General features: G+C 36.4%; 2 protein-coding genes across 5 annotated transcripts; one reads left to right on the top strand and one right to left on the bottom strand.

The window, feature by feature from the left end:
• Positions 1 to 1,587: 1,587 nt before the first annotated feature.
• On the bottom strand, positions 1,588 to 12,023 carry LOC141619786 (GBF-interacting protein 1-like). Of its 4 annotated transcripts, none has more exons than XM_074436806.1 (10): positions 11,549 to 11,889; positions 10,987 to 11,030; positions 10,368 to 10,473; positions 9,452 to 9,584; positions 8,925 to 9,025; positions 8,547 to 8,810; positions 7,193 to 7,424; positions 5,994 to 6,276; positions 4,001 to 4,447; positions 1,588 to 2,274 (listed from the first exon to the last, which is right to left on the bottom strand). In XM_074436806.1, exons 1-10 carry the CDS (start codon positions 11,730 to 11,732, stop codon positions 2,023 to 2,025), a joined length of 2,046 nt encoding a protein of 681 aa, XP_074292907.1. In that variant the 5' UTR covers positions 11,733 to 11,889; the 3' UTR covers positions 1,588 to 2,022. The 4 variants fall into 4 exon arrangements, with proteins under 4 accessions (XP_074292907.1, XP_074292908.1, XP_074292905.1 ...); XM_074436807.1 differs by having other exon boundaries at positions 4,001 to 4,375; positions 11,549 to 11,878; XM_074436804.1 differs by having other exon boundaries at positions 8,547 to 9,025; positions 11,549 to 12,023.
• Positions 12,024 to 20,285: 8,262 nt separating this feature from the next.
• LOC141619784 (uncharacterized) lies at positions 20,286 to 23,479 on the top strand. The gene is made up of 3 exons (XM_074436801.1): positions 20,286 to 21,058; positions 21,166 to 22,529; positions 22,984 to 23,479. The coding sequence occupies exons 1-3, from the start codon at positions 20,551 to 20,553 to the stop codon at positions 23,080 to 23,082; spliced, it is 1,971 nt and encodes a 656-aa protein (XP_074292902.1). The 5' UTR covers positions 20,286 to 20,550; the 3' UTR covers positions 23,083 to 23,479.
• The last annotated feature ends 655 nt before the right edge of the window (positions 23,480 to 24,134 follow it).

Below are 24,134 nucleotides of genomic sequence, written 5' to 3'. Positions count from 1 at the left end.
ACCGGGAGAAAAATAACATGGTCCGATACGACCTCTCGAACAACTCAAATTGAAGTTAAAATACACGGTTTTCAGGATTACCGAGTGCCGGAGAAAAAAAATGTCTTGAAATCGTACAGAGGGTCATGCTAAATAAAGCGACCGCACAAAATTTTATATTGTAGATACGTGATAATTATATTGACATATTGTTTAAAATAGAGACATTTAGAAACCTTAATCCTACTTTCTGGAATCATGTTTGTAATCGACGAAACTAGTTGTATTCTCTATTCTATGTTGATTTAAAAGGTATCTGAGCACTCGGGAGTCATGTAAACATAAAATGGCCCTATAGATAACCATTAAGCAAAACTGTATTTGAAAATAGATGAAAACCGCTTATTTTAAAGGTTATTTTCACGCTTTCGGGTCAACTCGGTCCCGAAATAATTTTGAAATTTGGTTGCAATCTCTGTAAGACATATAATAATAACTCAGCGTATCCAAATTGACATATGGTTTGATGAAACAATTGGTCTCCTCATGAATTCTCTTTGTATTCTGACAGATAAAATGGTAAAAAATGAGTTAGTGGAAAAGGGGAATTAACAATAGTGTTGCGAGAGAAAAAAGTGGGTATTTTGTGAAATGGTATCCGTCTTGTTTGACATATGTAAATTTTCAATGAGAATTTGTGTTGATGAAAAGACATTTAGAAGTCTTAAGATTTTTTTCGCATCGTGTTAATTGTAGACGAAACAAGTTGTAATTTAGATTCTATGTTGTTTTAAAGTGGATCTGAAAATCCAATAGCCATTTATAGACAATGGTTTTATAAATAAGCGTTCAGAAAAAAAATCTGTCCGGATTCAGATAATCAACAAATACCGCTGCCCCGGGAAAATATGTTTCGAAACTCGCAACGCAATCTCTAAGAGATATAAAAATGACACAAGGTAACTGAATTGGCATATTGTTTTAAATAGACATATAGAAACCATAATCTTTCCTTTCCTGTGGTCGGTGCCGGTTATTTCAAGTTAGCTAAAAATACATGGTATAACTTACTTTTATGTTAACTCATTTTCAATAATTATTAATTTGAAATAGTTAGTCTTAGTAAAGAGGTATTACATAAAATTATGTAAAATGAATAATGTCAAGCTTATTCATTTTGTTTTGGTCCAAATCATTCGTGATATAGATTATTGTTCAACAAACAATTTGGGATTATTTTAGGGGAGGCTAGAGTCAACCCACTAACCATTTATCAAAACAAAACATTTTGTACTAAAAAAATGGAAAAACCAAGATAGATCTCATTCAAACTGCAATTCAACAACTCATTGACTCCAAACAACCCCACCTTCATAACAAATATGAAGATCATCACCTCCCCAAATTGCTTTCTCAGGTAATTCTAACTTCCACAAAGGATAGTTACAATGGGTTCTCTGGAATTCTTAAATTTCTGTAATTATAACTTAGAAGTAGCAAATCAAAAAGGTAATTGAACGGGAAATAAGACGCCATTTGGGACATGTAATCGACCTATTATCCCCCCCTCCTTCCGCCTTTGTTGATGAGAAAAGAAATCTCTACCGCTGGGTAAGAGGCAAGAATGTTGTGCAAACAACATCTTGCCATCATGTTCAAATAAAAGTTACCTGGTTTCCCACTACCAATTACAAACATTAATTCACCGAAATTCAATACATAGGCGAGTTTTTTTCCTAAAAGTAAAGCTGCCAACTCATACTTGTTTAAATTCCTATTACCCTCTGACCCTCGCAAAATATTGAAGAGAAAAAATGGAAGCCGCTAACTACTATACTATGCTGAAAGGATTGTATATGAATGGGCTCGTTACGACAAAAACTACTTACCTATCTTGTTTCAAATTCACGGCCACAGGTTTGATATTTACACTCTGATCAAGCAGGCCGGAGTATAGGCTCTCTTCTCTGAAGGCTTCAACGGTATTGGTGACTCTAGTCAATGTACCAAGTATAGTTGTGCTTTAAATGCCTTACCCTAAAACTACATGTTCCAATTGATGTGTGACTGATAACCGTTGGAAGGTGGCCCCACTGAGTCGACTGGTCCAATCACTGGTTGAGACTGCTGGAGAAGTGGAAGACCGGGTGCTAAAGTGGGCATAGGTTGCAGGGTGTGATAAACAGCAAAGGGACCTTGATGTCCTTGTGGAGGAAAGTGGCTTAAGAATGAGTTCAGTGGGAAGCTAGCTGGGTCCCGGCCTGGTGTAGGAAGCCAGACGGTTGAACCTTCACTCTGAAACAAAAACGGTACAAAAGCACAAGAGTTAGTCTTGTGTGAGATCATTGTACGAATATTACATATATTTAGCTTTATTATGAAATAAATGGCATGCCTTGTGGATTTCCTAACCCCAGAATCTTGATGAACCTTGAAGTAGACAGCTCAAGATCCCAGGGGTTGTCTAAATTCATCATGAAGATAAGCAAAATGCATGTGTCAACAAGGGCAGCGTAGTAAATAGCACCAAAACCTTTGACACTATGTGCAGTTAAACCCCGCAGCTATCAATTGAAGCAAATTAACCCCATAAGTTTAACTTGGTGTGAAATCAAACCTAATTGGCAATATACTGTCAACTGCTCACTGGAAAAGGGGACAGCTTTGGAGAAATGATTTACGTAATTTTGTTTTTAAATATACATTTATTCTTTATTAAAAAACATGGGTTTTGCCACCTCATTCTTTTCTTTCTTTCCTGTTCACCATGACGATCTTTATTCTCAATACTTCACTTCTCTAAAGGCTGTCCTCTACAGTACATCTTGTAGGTTTACTAAAATTTATAGGTTCTATGCTTTAGCACATGGGTAGCTGTCAGCTGACAAAATCAAGTAGTTCAAGCTTTTTAAAAGATGAGTGATGTTAGAGAAAAGAGATGTTGGAGCAGGCATATGAACTATGCATTGGGAGAGGATCAAAATGTTTGAGAGAAGACATAGAGGATCAAGATAATCGGTAATTGTAGTTCGCAGTCAGATTGCAGCGGGATAAAATACACAAGGCAACAAGTACTTCAATTTAATACAACAACAACAACATCAGAGCCTTAATCCCAAAATGATTCGGGGTCGGCTGACATGAATCATCCTTTAGAACCGTCCATAGGTGAACACACGCCTCAAAATGCGAAAAAAATAGAAAAGGGAAAAATGAACAACAGGGAGAGCGAAACATAATACAAAGTCAAGGTAAATTTATACTCCGTAGCTTTTAAAATTGAAGTCCGGATTTATAGGTTTTAGTAATCTAGCTCTAGCAAATCAACAATACAGATCCATTTCTGACAATAAAGTACTGTATTCATAAACCATTTCTTGACTTTCAATATAGCATGAGGCTCCTAACTAAACGAGACATGGTGAAGAAGTCAGAAACATATTCAGAAATAGAAAATAATTGATTAACCAAGCAGTAATATTAGAAACTTATATCAACAACTGATGAGAAACAATAAGACAAATAAAGAGGATCAATTGAGATTTGAGATTAGTGAAGAGATAATAAATGCGCCCACCAAATCCAGCCATTCCAACCGTTAGTTGTGTAACTTGAAAACTACTTTTCCCACACGTCACATGTCGATATAGCACTGCACGGCACTCTTTTCAACCCTAACTTAAGTTATTTTAAGACTTCTTGACACACTACTTTAGACCACAGACATGGACTATATTAAAAGACTTGCACCTAAGTCTGGTAACTCGTAAGCTGTGAGCAATGCTCTGAAAACAGAACTTTGAACCCATTTATTTCTCTGACAATGATCAAATTTCAAACATCGAAGTGTTATCAAGTGTCCCCTAGAGAACTCTACCACATTAAATGCTCAAAGTCAAAATAATCATAGTCAAACTTAGTAAACACTTATACTAAAGAGCATAGCAGTTCAACAAAACAATATAACTTCAGCTATTAAAAGAAACAAAAATTGACATACAAGAGAAATAGGAAAACCAACCTGCTGCCCTGAGTACATATAGTTGTCCTTAGAAACAGTAGGCATAAGATCTCCACTTGTGGTCGGAATTCCAGATGTCATAGCTGCCTGAGAAGAGTTGTAGACCCCATAACCAGCTGGCACTCCATTAGGAGCTTGATTTCCAGCATTGACTCCTGGTTTATAATGTGCAGAAGTAGTTTTTGTTGCTGCTGTAGCGGAGGGTGGAGGTAGAAACACATTGCTAGTTGGGGGAGGAGGGGGGAATGCAGTGTGGCCATAATATTGATGCATATTGGGTGGCACATAAAAAGGAGACAAATAGTGGCCGTAAGGAATATGAATAGGAGGATAGGGTTGGCGAAATAAAGGAATTTGCTGTGGAGTCACAGATGCCTGCCCTACACCAGAAGACTGTGTTAGAGGCGGCGTTAATGATGGAGAAGAAACTGTTGCCGAACCTTCACTCTGCAATTTACAATAATAAGTCATAACTTAGGATCAAACAGTTAAATGAGCCAAAATACATAGCTAGGCAGGTTATGACTATAACTAATAGTAACTGTTACCCTTTGTTTAAAGACAAGTTGAGGATGGAAAGGGAAGGGAGGGAATAATCTTTCCGTGTTTTGAAAGGATTTGACTTATAGGAAGGAAAATTAATCACTCCATTTCCCTCCCCACTTTGCTTCCCTCCAACCCAGCTTACTATCTAATCAACATTGCACCCAACTACTGTGATTTAAAGTTTTGAAGTTCTTATGTAATTGGTCAAACATCTGATCCATTTAAATCACATACAAAAGTTTGTAGATGGAAATTTAAAAATGTCACTTGTGAGAGACAAGGTGCTCCAACCCATTTACTTTTTAAGTGGAATTGTGTAAGTGTATCTAATTAGATATGGGACTATGACTCTATGAGCCAGAAATGTAAGGGACTTTCATCATGTCGAGCCTATATTTTCTAATATGCAAAGGACCTGACCAAAGCACTCAAGGCTAAGGTCTTGAAGGCCTAATGATCTAATTATTTTTTTATATTAGGAAAAAACAGGTAAAGAGTAAATAACTAAATATTGAAACCATAAACTTGTAACAGAAGACTTGGAGGTACTTGGTAGCAAACAATTACAAAGAAGTCTAATTTCATTGACTACTTTAAAAATATATACTACGAATTGATGGACAAGGGTCAATATGAAGAAAAATCGGGAGATAAATTAACTAAAAGGGATAGACAAAAAAAAGGGTCAGACTTTCTCCTTCCAAGTTTTTTAAGCTACAAAGCAGGGAACATTTTACTTGATAGGCTATGCAATGTCATCTTAAAGTACACACTTTTCAGAACGCAAAAGTGAACTGCACCTTTTATATAAACACCATCACATGAAGTATTATGATTACTTCCACTTGACATCCAAGGTGGGAATCTCATTACAGTGTAGAAGAAAAACTTGAAAAGAAGAGGAAGGAAGAGAACAACGAGCATAGGTGAATGCGGCTCCGCATATTACTAATTAGTCCTAGCTAGAACTTATGTTATACACACTCATAAAAAGCATATTGCTTTTATATCCCACAAAATATGATATATAATATCCTATAAATTTCAAGCAATCCATAACCCATGGTTCTGCAGAGCAACCCAAGTGACAGGTTTTCCAGACAAAATACGATATATAATACGTGTGACAGAATGAGGGCTTGTAGGCAAACCAAGTGACATGTTTTCCATACATTCCATTGTTTGACAAATAGAGGACATGTTGGTATCAAACATACATTACTCTCCAAAGACCCAAAACCCGTTGCCAGTAAGTCTGTAATTGACAGACTAAATTTAAGTCACGACCAAAATCAAGTAATAAGAATATATGATGCGAAGTCTTCCGCCACTAAGAAAGGCCTTCAACGTAAATCCTTTTAAAAGTAAAATAGAAGAGCTAAAAGACGAAAAAAACAGGATCAAAAAAGCTTGAAAATTGATGTAAGCTGCCCCCACTAAAACATACCAGCGAACTTGAGAGGTGAGCTTGAGACTCAAATCGTTCAGGTTGCAAAAGGGTATTCGCGAGCATGGGAGGCATGAAACCAAAGCTATAGCTAGGAGTAGTTTGAATGACTGGAAAGGGTGGGCCCACCGCAGGCAAACTACCGTCCTTCGGCTGACCATGATTATTATCAGAAGAGGAAACTTGGCTATCTATGGGAGGATTTTCATCAGGCAAATCTGATTGGGGCTGTTTATTATCTGTGTGCTCTGCTTGCATTGCAGGAGATGCTGCATCTTTATCACTGCACGTAATTTCCATAAAGCAACAGACTCAGGAATCAGGATCAATAGTAATGCACAAGCAGCATAACTCCCAAGTATAGATACCCCTCATAGAAAAAGGGAAGACATTAGATAACCAGACGATCATAATGTAGCTCAACACATGGAACCACAGATGCACAGAAGCATTAGGGCAAACAAAAAAAATTGAGTACAATGTTGTCAATCAATATTATATGCAAGGAAACATAACATACTCATAAAGACAAATGAAACTCTACAACATTCACATGACTTGCAGATGGGAAGGGCAATGAACATGCCTTGTTGCCACGGCAATTTGTAAGTCTAATATAAACTCTAAATCTGAGACTTGATCTCCGAATTGGTAGTCACGGGTTCACAGCCTAATCTGGATTGTCTTGCTACAAATACGACTATAAATGTGGCTAATACTACCTCAAAATGCAATCACAGCGTTTAAAATCTTGAAAATCTGGTCGAAATGCACTGTTGTGGCTGATAATACCATGAATCCAATAGCTTAATTTTGATTTCAACTTAGGAGACACTACAGGGATAGCTATAACATCTATCACATATGCCACATCACTTCCCTTACATTTTCGTAAAGGTCTTGTTTATCATATACTCCCTCCGGACGATAATTTTCTTCCCATTTCTCTAATATATGTGAGGAGTATTATATTGAAATGGGAAAAAAATAGGTGTCCGGAGGGAATAATTTTTAACTAAGAAATACTCATTTCATGTCGTCAATCAAATTTGAAACAATACCGTAGCTATACTGTAGCTATACTGACATATTAAAAAAGCCAAGATATTTTTCAAAATAAACTACTCTAAACAAAATCAGAAAAAAAAGTTGGCCAGCAGAGCAAGGTCAGAAAGAAAACTATGCTAATATTCACTGACCATAAAGACAAGTTTTCCATAGCTTTGCCAGGAGCTACATCCGCAGTAGAGTGTAAGTTCTCAATGTCTTCATTTTTTAGATGGTTTTCTTTGACTCCAAAACTTGCATTAATGCTACCAAAACTTAACGCATTCTTAACAGCATCTGGGACCTGAATGTGATCAGGAATGATGACATGTTGGCCCTGATAGAATCTCACCTTTACTAGTTTTGAGTTTCCGTCCTCCACACCTGAAATTTTTTGAATTATTTACAAACGAATCTTTTTCAACCAAAATCATTACACAGCTATTACCAGTCTATTTGAAAATCGTATTTAGACAAACCCATAACAAAACTATTCAGGAGTTCAATACTCCCTCCTATTCACTATATTCTTCCCATTTCCTTTTTGCACAAGAAATAAGAAAATGAATTTGGACCACACAAAACACACTACCTCACATGTAATTTAATTTAGACCACACAAATCAACCCAAAAAGGAAATAGAGAAGAAAACCCGAATAATCTGAATAAGGAAATAGGGAAGAATATAATGAATAGGAGGGAGTATAACATTTCATTAACTACCTGGCCCAAGTCCTAACACGCAAAGAACAAAAAAAATCCAGAAAAATCAAACTCAGCAATTATAACAGGCAAAGGTGGTTGTCTGGTAAACTATAAGGTTTCCTAATTAGGAGCTAAGCAGTTTTGACGCGAATATTTTTTTATCAAAGAGGACTTTTTGTCCACTGTCTATTATGTACAGCTCCATTAATTTTGACATGATTATTTTTTTAATCAAAGAGATTATAAGTTTCTATCTTCAAATCAATCACAACATTGGCCTTCGAAAAACTACCATAACAAGAGCCAGGTTTACCAAAGTATAAACACCTAAGCCACATGACGTTGACCTTGATCTCCGTAGTAGCTTGAGAAGGAAATCTATGGTGCCATACACTAGGAGCCAAAATCAAGAAAGTCTTGATTCAGAACCCAAATCACGTATATCCATATCCCACTGGATTACTAAACTGTTTCCACCTAGGAACTAAATCTTGGTTTGAGACTTGAAATTTTAAATTGGAGCCATGTTCTAATCTCGGATGTTGCGCCGTGAATGAGGTCAACACCACATTAAAACACGGTCAAAGTAACCCCTTAAAACCCTGATAGCTCGGTTGTTATTAGTGTCGCAGCCTAGATTCAATGCCATGGTTTGAACAACATAAAGTTCACATGCAAGACACAGAGCACCAAATGTCACACAGCAACATACAGCAGTTTCTAACTATCTGATCTCAATATAATCAGACATGAGAAGTCAGTAATATAATACACTAAAAAATTACTGAGACTGCAATTACCTTGCAGTGGGCCAACACCCCAAGGTGAGGAAGGCTTAACAACAGAGATTCTGTCAGTACCGTGATTATTCTCAGTCGCAGGCAAGTCTCTCAAAACATTTTCAGGTTTGTAAACTTCTGTCTGAACCATTGATGGGGATGTTGGAGATTTATCCACATTTCGAGAGTCAGATTGATTCGGATGACTATTGCTTGTAGAATCAGTCCTACCCAGACCAGAATCAACAGGTCCGTGAGCACTTGCTTCCTGTTTAGTGCCATCAACTGCCATAGGAATCAAGGAATCATCCAAGAGCACTAGCACGGGATTTGAAGCAGAGGGAACATGTTCAGCACTAGCCCTGGGAGTTCTAGTTAATAAACTTTCAAAACTAGCACCTGTGGCTGTGGTATCTTTTCGATCGGGATTGAAATCATGCCCACCGCCTAGATTACCATTAGGCATCTTTACTAGCGCGTTCATCGGAACAGGCAATGGTCTGCAGAGAAGCCATAAAGACAAACTATATTCAAACTGTAGTAAAATAAATTATTAGTTAAGCAGTACGAAAATCCTCGCTGAACTTATCCAAATCCTAGAGTAGTCAAAGACTCACTATTCATTGATTTTGGACCGTGATGGCAAAAAACAAATGACTATTTGGTTGCCCTTATTTTTATTGTGAAGTGGCATTCATTCAATGCAATTATTGACGCATTTCATCAAGGGCCGTCCATTAACTGCTTCTCTGTTTGCTACGGGTACACATGCATCATCCAACCCCCTCCCGGTCTCCTACCCCACTATTTGCGGAAGTCATTGACATACATTGTTGTTGTTGATGTAAAGAGGACCAAATGCACATTGAACTTATCCTTCTATTTGCTTGATTATCATATATCACTGTAAGCAAGGAGACACTTACTTCTCCACATGATGTGGCTGAACAGTATCTACTTTCTTTACAACAGGAGCAGGTGGGTTCCTCAAACCTTTTTCTCTAACTTCTTCCCCTCCATTTTCTTTCCTAGTGGAATTACTCAACCGACCTCCAGTATCTAAAACCGGAAAGCAAGTAAATATTAGTAACAAGCGCCGATCAAGATCAACAAGATATGTGAAATTGTGAACTAACAACCAATTTCTACTAGCATAGAATAACGGCAAGTGTTTACAAGATGCCAAAGAATGAAGCGTTACGGATAATACATGATGAACTAGTCGGTGTCATAATCAAGATGCATGATTCTTGCCCTACGAAACAGCATTGCTTATCCTCCACTATGAAGATGTAACAGAAGGGATAAAAGAAATAACAGAAAAAAATAATAATAAATAATGAAACACAACAATGTATGATTGTACGGTCGTACCAATTTAATCATGGAACCCTTTTGAAAGAAATATCTTATCAATTAAAAACAATGGAACGTAAAGCATAAGAATTCAATATACTTCGCATGAAAACTCCAAATTAAATGAATAGTATTTTATTTATGTTCAGCGAGGAACTTTGTATAAGATAGGAATAACAAAGGCCGGCATGTTAATCAAAAGTTTAGGAATAGCAATATAGTATACAGGACTTGATCAACAAAACCCAAAAAAGATAGAGAGGTGAATATGCTTAAAATCACAGTGGATCATATCTACGAGCAAAAAAGTATATAAAATCACTCAGTGAGCTCGGTTGGTGGAGTTACAGTCAATGAATAATACTGGTGAAAGTTTTGTAAGAGCCACAGTCAATACTTTAGCGAAATTTCAATTTCAAGTTTAAAAGAATCTATAAAACAGAACGGATTTTAACGGCACTAGGTTATAAAAAGTTTAAGAATTACCACTAGAGCTATACTGAGAAGAAGTGTTAACTCGAGCACCCCTAGGCCCTCGCACATGATGATTAGGTTTCCACCTAGAATCTTCACCTGGTCTGCTCTTCACAACCTGCGACAACACAGTAATAGTACTCCTAAGAGTTGGAGTAAAATGCCAAAGCAGCATCAACAGAACATAAAACAAAACCATGAATACATCCGATAGAAATCTGCAATCAAATATAACCTACTTCATTGGAAAAAATTCTGGTACTCCATCACGATCAGTTTAGTTTATTTCAGCCTTTAATTACACTATTTGCTTTGATTTATTAATATTTTTTTCCTAACAGTTTGAAGAGCTAGTTCTTTTCTGCATAGTCACAATTTCAATCATCTTTTACAATAAATTCAGTTTAGCAGATCAAGGGTAAAACTTTTCATTTGTTAGCATCTAAACTACATCAGTTTGCCTGACAACAATACCGATTAATTGAGCTGTCACAGAACTATAAGCCAAGATTAACCGGGAAAAAATGTTGCTTCACACGCACAATCGGGTGGAGCACACATGCCTTGACGTCATTAGAGTTACGGTGAGTAGAATCCTAAAAGGTTTTGGGACAAGTCATATGCAAAATACCTCATTTTTCTTGCCGCGCTTACTTTTAACCTGGTGAAATGTATCTGCAGAAGCAGAAAACAACTATGTTCAACAAATGAGTGGATAAGCACATGAAATATCTCATCTTTCAGAAATTTGTAATTGCGGCACTAGAACTTTTCAACAAAGCAAATAACCCTAAAGTGAAATCGAAAAAACGACAAGGAAAACACCCTATTCCGCTACTATACGAATTAATACTCCCTCTGTCCCAATCATTTGTTTAGCTTTGATTAAATACTCCTCCTCACAATGAATAAAAAAAGGTAAACAAATGATTAGGACGGAGGGAGTAGACGAATCGAGGAAACAATGTAGATAACAAGATATGCCCTTTTAACTTGAACATCAATAAAATTCATGACTTTAAACAACAGCCTTGAGAAATACAGGAATCTACGACAAACCCAAATCGAAAAAAAACACATAAAGTAGAATAAAGTTCATCAAGTCATGAAAACCCCTAAAAGACAAAAATGGGTAAATGAAAGTGAAAAGAAAGGAAAAGGAAAAGAGAAGTAAGAAAAGAGAGAGAAGGAACCGAGATGAAGGAGGCGTTGAACAGTTTCATTAGGATCCATAGAACACTCCTTAAGCATAGCATAGATGTCCTCCTGGCTATGGTTTTTAGCGATCTCTTTGATGTTTAAGATAGTTTTTTTCATGCTGTTTGGGATCGAAACCCTAGAAGTTGAAGAAGAAACACCGCCATTGCTATTGCTCATTTTTGTGTGTTTGTGAGTGTCTGATTAAATCTGCTGCTGCCTGCCTTCCTTAATATTATTATTGTTGTTGTTTTCTTTTCTGAGCAGCTCACAGAGAGAGAAAGAGGAGGAGAGGTTACAAAATGAGGAGGCTTTTATGTTTGAGGGCAATTTCTTTGCTCAGGTCAAATTTTGGGGTGTCTTTATACTCCCTTCTTTCAATTATTTATTGTGTATTATTCATGGTCAGAAGAATTTTCAATACAACTACTTCAAATGTATAACATAAAAGATAGTTATGCGAGTGTATTAAAATATCAAATTTTTATAATTTTTAATGATATATAACTAAAGATATGAACAAAATAAAACAAGCATGACATACGTGCATAAAGCAAACGTATCATATGAAACGGAGGAAGTATTTGTCTTAAATCTAAAACATGTCAAATTGATAAATGAAAAAAAATGTTAAGGAATGTCAAACTCTTGTTTTATTTAAGATATTATTTGACCCGCCTTTTATACCTAAAACTTATATAATTGTCTTAAGATGGTGCTTATTTATGGACGAAATTTACTCTTTCATTAATGTAAATGGCCATTATACCACTCTTATTTTAAACTAGTACATGGGACAACACTCTCTACCCAGCACCCCACACTGCCGCCACCACCACCAACACCGGCACCATTGTCGGCGACGGACATCGTTTCTCACTCCAACGCCAGTGACTGACGTTATGCCTCACCCCAACGCCGGCAACGGAATAAAACCAACCTTAATTTATGGGACAACCTTCCCCGCCCCTACCCTGCCACCACCAGTAACACCGATACCAGTGTTGGCAACGGACGTCGTGCCACCACCATCCACTACCTGCCACGCCCACCCCAACCACCCCAATTACCACTTACTGAGTTACACCCTAATTGTAAATTTAGCGTAATTGGATTTGTAACTAGCTCATTTTGGTATAAAAAATTTAATGTATTGTTGACGGAATTACAGTTATTACTTGATTACTGGATGAATTAAGTCAATCATTGATGAATTTGGTAAGATATTGATTAATTTGTGAAAGGAGGAGAACAGGAGAAGAGAAGGGAGAATTTGTTTTACTTGTTTTCTAAAAGGGCATGCAAATGGAAAACAAAAGAAAAAACTTAATGAAAGAGTAAAAGATGTCCATAAAGAGCCCAATCGATAAATATTACTCTCTTATTTCATTTCTAAATGATCATATAAAATAATTACTTTTGAAACCGGAAAGACTAAATTCCTTCTATCCACTTTATCTCATTGTATTTATTTATTATTTGTGATTTTTTTCTTATCTAGTTTCTTTTTTTAAAAGGTGAAATCTTGTGAACGTTTCGTAAACATTAAATTAGGTTATTTTTAGCAGATTTAGATCTTTTAAAGGATACTGTGATGATAGACTTTGACCTCAATTACAATTTTACAATATGTTTCTCCACCCACCAAATTGTAATCTGCAATAATCGATTTAACAATGAATTGACATTAGTATACTCTAAAATAAATATATTTCAAGTGATGATGTTCTTTACATGTTCGTATTTGTATTTACACATACAATCATTTTTTAATCAAACTTAATCTTCTAATTACCACACACCTTTAATTATATCTATCGATTGAAGTATATTAGTGATTAGTCAAACTTGTTAACTTAATCTGTCATTTATAATCCGCTTCTACTATTATTTATTTTTCAATTACTAAACATGACCTTCATCAAATCAAATCAAATCCTCTATATACTAAAACAATAAAAACTTAAATGTTTTCCCTCAAAAATGCACCATCTAAATAAGGAAACAAATAAAATTACATTTTCTTTCATTAAACCTTTATTCTTTAATTAAAATTATATTCTTTTCACTGACATATAATATTTTCACTGATATATAATATTTTCATGAAATTATAATTTTTATTTATTTATCAAACGCCAAAATATAATCTTTAAATTAAAAAAAATTGTATGAACTCATAAGCTACAAATTGCTAAATATTTCATTGGTGTTATTATAAGAAAATGATTTAATTTATACTTACTTCGTATAAAGCAAACTATAACTATTATTATAATTAGTTTTATAGATCGATTATTTTCTCAATTCAAAGTACATCAAGGTGAAATTAAAAAACTAACGAGGTATCAATTAAATATAAACAATGCATAAAAATTTATAAATGCCGCGCATGCATTGCACGGGATCTAAACTAGTATTGTTAATATTAGTGTTAGAACGAGTTCACTAGGTGGTTAAGTCACGAATAAATAATTTATAGTAGTTTTAAAGTTTTACTTGTGTATATGTAACATGTAATCCATCTTAATAAAAAAGGGACGAGAGACTTCGTAACTATGGTTGGTCGGATCTGGCGTTGTGGGGAAAAGAATGATCATAAATAATGGTTAGTACGATTGGAGTCAAATAATGATGGAGGATTTTCTGGATAGATTCGTGGGATCAGGATCGATCAAAATTCTATTCGACGTTAAGTTATAGGATCAATTTGGGGTTTTGATAACCATGGTTATGTCTCTTAATAATGGAACAATATATACCCTGATGAAAAAATATCATGTGCTTAAATAGTACTCCCTCTTATCAAATCTATTGGTAACCTCTATTTTTGGGTGGTTTTTGAGGCAACACTTTGACCGTATTTTTCTTCATTTATATACGTTTTTTTTCTACAAAAAATATATCTTATAATAGACTTTTCATTGGAAATCCAAAGATGTTTGTTTCGTCTTTCAAGGTTTCATGGTTTTTTCGAAATTTACGGTCAAAGTTTTCCAAGTTTAACCTCAAAAAAAGTAAATGTTACCAATGAATTGGGCAGGAAGGAGTAGGTTTTTTCAGTACTTGAATATTTCGTTGTGATCCAAAGAAACAAGCATTATTTCACCAAGACAATTTTAATACGTAACTGAATATGACCTCCTAAGTTTTTTATAGACAAAGGTGTACTATTTTTATATACTGCATGATATTCGAGTACATACAAACCCGTTGCAAATCAAACTGAGGGCAGTAGAGACCCCTAAACTACTAGAAACACAATTAACATAACTAATATTACAAACCAAATTAACAAAAACACAAACACAACGCTTTTTAAACGGGGGATGATGGTGAAATTGGATCGAGCCTTCCTCTTTTCTCTTGGAACCTGCAACCAAACAAACTGACTTTGACGTGACAAGGGGTTAGGACCGACCTTCCCAAGTTGGTCAAAAAAGGCGCCTTCAGTCAATGAAACTTAGTAAACCTTCTTAAAGTGATCGGAAATCTTATCTTGTGACAAACGAGGTCGATTAACCTCATGAGAATCAACTTCATCTTCATCAAAATTAACCAAATTACTAGGTGACAAATATCCACAGTTGTATAATGATTCATGGCCGAAGGAGAAAAAGAGGGAACTACTGCTTCCCGTGAAGTTCTCGACAAAGCAGAAGATTGTGTGAATAGGGGCCGAACCTTCATGTAAGCCCAAGATTTGGGACAGAAAAATTGCATAGTCCTCCCAAGCTTCAAGTTTTCGTAATCCTTGAGAGAGTAAGACGATTTGTGATAAAGAAATTTTCTATACTTGGAGACTTGTCTTATTTAATTTTGTCTTTACTTCTATATATACTTATTGAGCCAACATATTTGTTATTCCTAAAGGAGTTTTGAGGGAATTGAATCATTTGCAAAAACTTTTTATGAGGTGGAAATTCTGAATTTATGAGGTTAAGAGAGGGTTTGATGGTAGTTGGGGGAACGATGAACCCTTTTTTAGAATAAGGTTAAAAGAGGGTTTGATGGGTAGTTGGGGGAAGGAGGATGTCGGAGTTAATGGGTTAGGGTTGATCATATCACCGCGATCAAAATATGGGTTTTAAGATGATGGTAATTGGAAGCAGTGAGGATCCTCTATCACATTTGGTGTCTCATTGTATGTGTCACATCACTTACCTTATTGATCAAAAAGTGATGAGCTCAAATGAAGAAATGAATGAGATAGCATTCGATATATAGACATCAAGCAGCAGCTCACCAAAAAGCTCGAATGGACTTGGTTCAGCTCGAGAATTAGTTAAAGTGCCATCTTATTTAATACTATTATTATTATTATATTAGTTATTCTTATTTCAGAATAAGATGAAATAAGTTAAATATTAGGCTAATCAGTTTATTTCCTAGTTTCAGAATAATAGTCTTAAGGCAATATTATTCGGGTCGGTTTAGGAAAGTTTTAAGCGTGTGGTTTAGGACTTAAGTCAGTTTCTTTAGGCCTATATAAGGCTTGTAATTTGCTCTTATTTACACCGTTGAATATTGATATTAAAATTGAAGCTTATTGTTGCGTGCAATTGTGCCTCCGGTTCGACGCGTTCGTTCTAAAACGGTTTCTGTCTGACGCGTTTTCAGGCTTAAACTAAATCGACTAGCACGCGCTTTGCTACATCGGTCACCGTTGTTCAAAGTATAGGTCTGTTTTGAGCAAATATCCCTTTTTGTTCGTTCTTATTCACGTTATTGTTATTGTTTTATTGTCTTTGTGCTCTCGTTATTTTGTATCTGTATTGCTATTGTTCTTGCTTCCGCTACTTTCGAAATTCGGATAAATTTTCGTATCATAAGTGGTATCAAAGTTTCGGCTCTTGATTTTCCCTAAATCTAGACGATCTAATATGGGCAACAAGGTGAATTGTTTAAAAGTTGTCAGAGAACCAGAAGATAATTTATTCTCTTTCGAGGATTTTAAGGAGGAAGGCAACTATTCTGTGAATTTTAATTTACCTCTTGTTTTTGACAAATATGACTATGAGGAGTAAGGTTGTGACGATGTGAAGGTCGAAGTTGATTCTTCCTTGAAGGTAACTCCAGAAAGCAGAGAAAAGTATGTCGAAGGTAAAGATTCTTTGGGTTGTTATTTAGCTGAATTTCAATCGAAAAGGAGTGCTGCATCTATGAGAGCATTACCATGGTCGATTTGTTTGTTCAGTTCTGGTTCCAACGCACCATGCAATTCCCTTGGTTGTGTTTATAAACTCGATTCGATTTTTGAGCTAACTCGAAGTGTAGCTGATTCTATGGAGTTTCAAGTTCCGTCACGTTATTCTTGGTTCGGATTACAAACAAAAAAGCGTGTTGTAACCGTGAAAGAGTATGTCTGCTCGATGAGCATGCTCGACAATATGGTTCATGATGAGTTAGTTTATTGTGTAGGCCAGCCATATATAAGGGTTGTTGCTGACTTAGTTCAAAGACCATCGTATCAAGACGTGTTTGTCTACACAAGTGTTTGTCTAATAGAGGACGCATGTGTTGCTTATACTACGGAACCGAGTAACCCTTTCAGTTCTGGCCAGGAGTACGAAATATTTGCTAAGCCAACCAAGATGACAATAGATACTAGCAAGTTTCAAGGTTGTTATTTAGGGGATTTGCGAACAAAGACCGAGGTGTTCAAAAGATTTGTTGAACCAATCACGCATACAATCGGTACTAGTGAGTTTCAGACCCTTCAAGCTTACTATTTATTTGATTTTCAGTTACGAAGGGATGCTCTACCGTTAGAAGATTTGTCGTGTGTGCATCTTTCGTTCAGCAAGGGAACTCGTGGGAAGTTGTCTATGTTTGTGCACAGAGGGTGGAGGGGAGGAAAGCACAAACGACCATGGTACAAATTAAGAGGGGATGAAATCGAATAAAAGAAATAGGGTGCAGCTATGTGTCGGATGTGATTCGAGCTCGTTGTCACTACTACAAATCCAGGCAACTACAACGCCCCTTTAACAACGAATATTCACGAAAATCACAATAGACGTTGTAGAATGTATGGCGCGAATTTTACTAAAATCAATTACAACGGGTATGGTTATAAAAACCGTTGTTATTCGTTTTAACAACGGGTCACACATGAACAACCGTTGTTAATAATTTGGCGCAAAATTGGCGCAAAGTTAGTGAAAAGTAATCACAACGGTTATTTTTGAAACCCGTTTTTAAAACTTATTTAACAACGGGTGTTTTCTACAACCGTTGTTAAAACATATTTCACAACGGTTGTTGTTTAATAACCGTTGTCAATACCTTCCATACTATAAACCACACAAACACAAGTCTGCTGCAGCCACAAAACACAAACCTTAATACACAAACCCAAAGAAGAGAACAAACACAAACACAAAACACACACTTTCTCATCGCTCTTTTCTCTTTCTCATCGCCGCTTTATCTTCTCGCTCGTCACCGTTGATTTCATCGTCTCTTTACGTACGTTCGAATTATCGGTTTGTTTCATCGTCATTATTTTATTGTTCTAATTATTTCATTTCAATGTATTTTTTTATCGACCATTAGGTTCCGTTCAAAGATTCTGCTAATTATTTCATTTCCATGTATGTGTTTCTAATTATTTCATTTCCATCTTCTTTGGCGTCCTTCAAGACGGATCGAGCATGTTTTAGCAAATAGGGTTTGGAGAATATATTGAGATAATGGAAATGCATGTTAGTTGAGATAATGCAATGTATTTATACTAATGTGTGGGTTGAGTTGTTTTTTAATTAATATATATGTTAGGAAGTTGTGCCATATATGTTAGGAAGTTGTGCCATAATCAGATCTTGATGATGAATGATAGATCTATGGAGTTGAAAAAATGGAAGCAAATCAAACAAGCATAACTCAACACTTTCAAAATGATCATTTCATTTAATTTTAAACCAAATACATTACAAAGAATTATCGAAATCAAAAGATGTATAATAAGCCTTAACAACCCCTTGGTTAAGCGTAAAAAGCGCTTCTCAACCTGTCACCAATCACGCCACTCGGTATACCGCTAACTTCCGGGTCATTGGCTTCATATTTTGCAATAACATATTGAATATATGCAAGGACACGACTTGCATGTGGAGATAAGGTTGGAAGAGTACAACTCAACATATCTCTGGCGCACCAAGTTGCGAAACAGTGCCGACGAGGGTATGAAGATGATGATGATGATGATGATGATGAGGCTTTGTTGACAAGTTTGACCTTCACGCCTCTTAATCCAATAATTCCGTTGATGTTCAAGGGATGCTTTGATTAATGGGTGTTGATCGGCGGAAGCTTGGCGAGAACCTTCCCATCATCTTCAATCGTTTGTGTAAGCCATTCTTCGTTGTTGATAAAATTAGGGTTCATTGCCATGTTGTTTCAATTAATGAATGTTAGTAAAGGATGCTTTAATATGTTAGTAAAGGATGCTTTAATATTTATAGCTAGTAATATTTAATTTAATTTTTTTTTATTTTTTAAGAACAAACAACAACGGTTATTTACAAACAACCCGTTGTTATAACTTTCCCCCCAAAATTGAGTCACACTTTCCACAACGGGTTTTTATACTTAAAACCGTTGTTAATATTTTTCACAACGGTTTCCTTAAGAAAACCAACCGTTGTTAAAACCTTTTACAACGGACGCTTTAACAACGTCCGCTTTTTTATAACAACGGTTTTTGACCGTTGTTATAGGTTGTATCTGTAGTAGTGTGTTGGTATTTGTCATCTTATTCGTTCTCTTGGTTGGATGGTTCGTTTTTGATCCAGGCGGATTTGTGCTACAAGAATTGAGGTCAATTCCTTTCTAAGTCGGAGTGGATGATCCAAAAATGATGAGCTCAAATGAAGAAACAAATGAGATAGCATTCGATATAGAGACATCACGCAGTAGCTCACCAAAAAGCTCGAATGGACTTGGTTTAGCTCGAGAATTAGTTAAAGTGCCGTCTTATTGAATACTATTATTATTATTATATTAGTTATTCTTATTTCAGAATAAGAAGAAATAAGTTAAATACTAGGCTAATCAGTTTATTTCCTAGTTTCAGAATAATAGTCTTAAGGCAATATTATTCGGGTCGGTTTAGGAAAGTTTTAGGCGTGTGGTTTAGGATTTAAGACTACAATTTAGAGTTTGATTTTAAAAAAATTAGTGTCATGAAGAGATTATATGTTAACGAAAGGATAAAAGTTTAATTAAAGAAAATCTAATTTCATTTGTTGCCTTATTTAAGGGAATGCATTCCGGAGGAAAAACATTTCAACTTTTTTAGAGGTTGTTTAGTTATCCTTTTCAAAACACATGAATTGTACATGGAATTTGCATAATTAGTGTGTTGTTTGTTTGCCCAAAATGCCATGAATTAAAACTCCATACGAACTCCAATTCCTCCACCATGGAGGGAGTTGCTTAACTCCCACATTCCAGCCTAGGTAAGTGGAAATTCCCGTGAAAGCTAATTCCCACATTCCAGCCAAACAACTTTCTCCTAATTCACGTGAAATATATAATCATGTGAATTGTTACTTCTCTGGAGTTACAGATTCTTTAACGAACAAAACAACCCTTCTCATGATATATAAAAAATGTGTTATTTTCATAAAATTACGGAACAATATATCCGTCTTAAACACAAGATGAAGACATCCTCGGTACTAAACAAATGATACGTGATGTCTTAACTAAAAGAAACCGAGTAAAATTGTAATGTTTGAAAATTAGAATTATTGATTTATTAATGGTAAAATTTGGGAGGAGACATGAGATAATGAGATATTAAGTAAAGCGACCGTATAACGTAAGTTGGGTCATTAAATAAAGATAAGAGAATGAATAATTGAATCCAAAATAATAATAATGGAGAAAATGATGATGAAGAAGAGTAGATGAGATAGAGGGAGGAGGAGGGAGGATTCAGGCATTTTGTTTGTTTAATACGGAGTACTAATAATAAATAAAGAGAAGAGAAATGGACCTGGTCCCATACAAAGAGCCAGAAGAAACATCATCCTCAACCTCAACCTCAACCTCAACCTCAACCTCCACCCCACCTTGGCACGAAATGTTCCGATCAGCATCCGTACGGAAACCCACCGACGCATCAGACGGGGGTCCACCACCACCACCACCACCTGAACCTTCATCATCATCCCTCTCCACCGACCCTCAAGTACGACTAGCCATGTACATAGCTATGGCCCACGCTTTCCTCCTCTTCACAATCCTAACTGTTTACGGCGTATTCAGGCTCCTTGAAGCATACCTCCGTCCTCTTCAATGGGCTGTCTTGTGTTCCATTCCATTGCGTGGCATCCAACAAACCCTCGTCTCCTTTTGGTCTCACCCTCTTCATTTGGGCCTCACCGAGACCTTCCTTGCTATTCCTGTTTCCGTTTTCCGTGTTTTTGTTGGCACCATTGTTGATATTAAAGCCCTTCTTTTCAGGTTTCTTCTTCGTCGTAACCCCCCGCCTACTGGTAATAATCACTTAATTCTACTTCCTTAATAGAATACAATACCTTCATCATGTTAAGTTTCAAACTTTAAAATATTCAATTTTTCATTGCCAATAATGTGTGTGTAGGCAACAAAATGATCAGGAGGAAGAAGACTAGAACTGGGTTTTCCAAGTTGTTGCGTTGGTTGTTATCATTTAGTGTTTTTGTTCTTGTTTATGAGAGATTTGGCTTGTTTGGAGCGGTTCTTATCTTGGCTTTTGGGTTTATGTTCAGTGCCAATACTGTCGACTCTACTATGGAAACTGTTTCCAATTTCCGAAGTCACAGCTTTAGGAGGAGCAGGATGACCGCCTTTTTTACAAGGGGGATATTGAAGAGGTTGGAGACACTGGTTGCTGTGGGATTGATAGTTGTCATGATTGTCGGGTTTTTGGCTTGCGTTATCTTCTTTTCGTATAAGATTGGCGTTGAGGGTAGGGATGCTGTGTTTGCATTGAAGTCTCATGTGGAGGAGAATAATTATGCTGAGAAAATAGGGATTAAAAAGTGGATGGATGATAATGATGTGCCTGGGATGGTTGATAAGTACAGCACTAAGATTTATGATACTGTTTCCGACCAGATTGATGGATTGGCTATGCAGTATAATATGACAGAGTTTGTCACTGGGATTAAGCATTTTGTTATCAAGCCAGCTAATGAATCTATGCATTCCACTGAATTAATGTCTCCTTCCCCTTATACTGACAAGCTTATTAGCTTGAGGGCAAAGTTTAAGGACAGGGCATGGGGGGATATCTATACCGATCTCGATGACATTCTCAGGGAGCTGATTTCTAGCAAAGTTGATTTGGTTGACAAGGTTAAAGGGTTTGCTATACAAGGACTTGATGTTGGGCAGCGTGTGTTTTCAAGCAGTAAGTCTGTTCTTGGGGGAGGCGCTAAGTTTATGTTCACAATTGTTGGCTCAATCCTTTCTGGAGCAGCTGGCTTTATTAACTTCATATCACAATCCATGGTGTTCTTTTGGGTTTTGTATTATCTTATAACATCAGACTCTGGAGGAGTCACGGATCAGGTGATGCACTTGCTTCCTATTTCGACTGCTACAAGAACCAGGTGTGTTGAAGTTATTGACAAGGCCATCTCTGGTGTTATGCTTGCCACTGCACAAGTTGCGTTTGTACAGGGTTGTTTGACTTGGCTTCTTTTTAGGCTATTCTCAATTCATTTCGTGTACATGTCGACATTGCTTGCATTCATTAGCCCTTTATTGCCACTTTTTCCAACTTGTTTGGCAACAATTCCAGCAGCTGTACAGCTTCTTTTAGAGGGTAAATATATATTGGCCATATGTTTATCAGTCATTCATTTAGTGCTCTTGGAATACGGAGCATCCGAAATCCTGGAAGATATACCGGGTCACAGTGCATACCTTACCGGGCTTAGCATTATTGGTGGAATGACATTGTTCCCGTCTGCATTGGAGGTATTCCGCTACTGCAATTTTGTTTATGGTTGTTTATACTGTTGTTTGGTTGTTCTTGATCAATTGTTCCGTTACTATATATTTATATATGCAAGTCACATCTTTATATCACAATTCACAATCCTTGGGATAAGGGGATATGGAGGAAGCAATAGCAAAGATGATTGAGGTTTTTTGTTTTTGTTTGCATTGATAGATGAACATTGAACAAGGGGCTTTTCTTTCCTCTACTGGTTTCCAATATATGAGATTGTTTGCCTACTTTTTATTCCCTTTCCCTCACTCCCCACTCTTTCTCTCTTATCCCTCCATCCAAATTAGGACTTGGGATCCTTTTACTTTCAGCGACAAATATCAGTTACAATGATTCCCATAAGAGTTGGACGATCTTTCATTATTGCATTTCTTTGTGAGCAAGCATGGTCACTGATATTATTACTATTTTGTCATACAGGGAGCAATAATGGGACCTCTGATTACGACTGTTGTCATCGCTTTAAAGGACTTATATACTGAATTTGTTCTGAATGAACCCAAGGGAAACAACAAGTAGAATCTTATCTTATCCTACATTCCAGTTTATGGTTGGGTTCGAACCGTGGGTGCAAGTGACAGTCTTGTGTATATTGGCAATCTCGAATCAGGTTGCTGGACATTACTAATATCCCAGCTATTCTTGGCAGCGCATTTGAAGGAGGCTTCTGTAGACAGACTGTCCTGTTCGTAATTCTTACGTTGATTGTTATTGCGATTTGCGTCAAAGTTGTATAAAATCATTTCTCATGATTGCAAAGCTTGGTGAGGCTTTCAACTTTCAAGTTTATTTTGTATATTTTATTGAAGCGTTTCTTGGTGACTTGATTAAAAATTCTATTTTATTTTTATACTCTGTAATAATCAATCAACTGTAATGAAAGCAGCATATGTGTATGTGAGTGGTCCTTGTACAATATACGGAGCATATTTATTTACTTACAGATGAGTATGATTTGGTGCGAAGATTATTGTTTTAGAAGGTTTTGTCTGCTAGAGGGTGTGATCCCACCAATTTGAGTCCTCTTCATTCTCTCTCGTCCATTTCCTTTCAATGGTCCAAATTGAGATCAAGTGATGCAGAATCCACCGGTTCACCCTATCTATCACTCATGGCGGGTACTATATCTGTACCCACAAGAACCTTGCCCACTCCAACTAGAGCGAATGCAGGACGATGCACACTTGCTCCCTCTAATGATCAGTGTTAACCAAAACTGAATATCAAAGACCAAAAAGAGTAAAAAACGGGATAGATGTAGTAGACACAACTTACTATGGAGTATTATACGAAGTATAATGTAGTATGTACTCTTGAACATTCAACTAATAATAATCACTACCACCCTACTTCTAACCAAACAATGAAGCTCTTCTCCACCTATTTCCCTCCCATTTACTTACTACTCCATCCAAACAAGGCCTAAACCCTTTACTTTACTACACCAATAAACTAATCTGCTAACAAGAACACTATACTAAAGTGGCGTAAAGTATAACCAAATTCGACAAATTATAACCAGCAAGCACACCACTGATTAGCAGCCACTAGTCAATTACAATACGACACAC

This window comes from Silene latifolia, chromosome X (genome assembly GCF_048544455.1).
Source record: "Silene latifolia isolate original U9 population chromosome X, ASM4854445v1, whole genome shotgun sequence".
Classification (NCBI taxonomy): Eukaryota; Viridiplantae; Streptophyta; class Magnoliopsida; order Caryophyllales; family Caryophyllaceae; genus Silene; species Silene latifolia.
This window is presented reverse-complemented; position numbering and strand designations above follow the sequence as displayed.

What these genes read in the sequence shown, in the direction of transcription:
- LOC141619786 (XM_074436804.1), bottom strand. Translation starts at nt 11,732, where the DNA reads ATGAGCAATAGCAATGGCGGTGTTTCTTCTTCAACTTCTAGGGTTTCG. An exon ending in GGGTGTTGGCCCACTGCAAG is followed by an intron (nt 7,425 to 8,546) that starts GTAATTGCAGTC and finishes AAAAAATTTCAG; the next exon opens with GTGTGGAGGACGGAAACTCA. An exon ending in CTCACCTCTCAAGTTCGCTG is followed by an intron (nt 4,448 to 5,993) that starts GTATGTTTTAGT and finishes TGTAAATTGCAG; the next exon opens with AGTGAAGGTTCGGCAACAGT.
- LOC141619784 (XM_074436801.1), top strand. Translation starts at nt 20,551, where the DNA reads ATGGACCTGGTCCCATACAAAGAGCCAGAAGAAACATCATCCTCAACC. An exon ending in TCGTAACCCCCCGCCTACTG is followed by an intron (nt 21,059 to 21,165) that starts GTAATAATCACT and finishes ATGTGTGTGTAG; the next exon opens with GCAACAAAATGATCAGGAGG. An exon ending in TGTTCCCGTCTGCATTGGAG is followed by an intron (nt 22,530 to 22,983) that starts GTATTCCGCTAC and finishes TTTGTCATACAG; the next exon opens with GGAGCAATAATGGGACCTCT.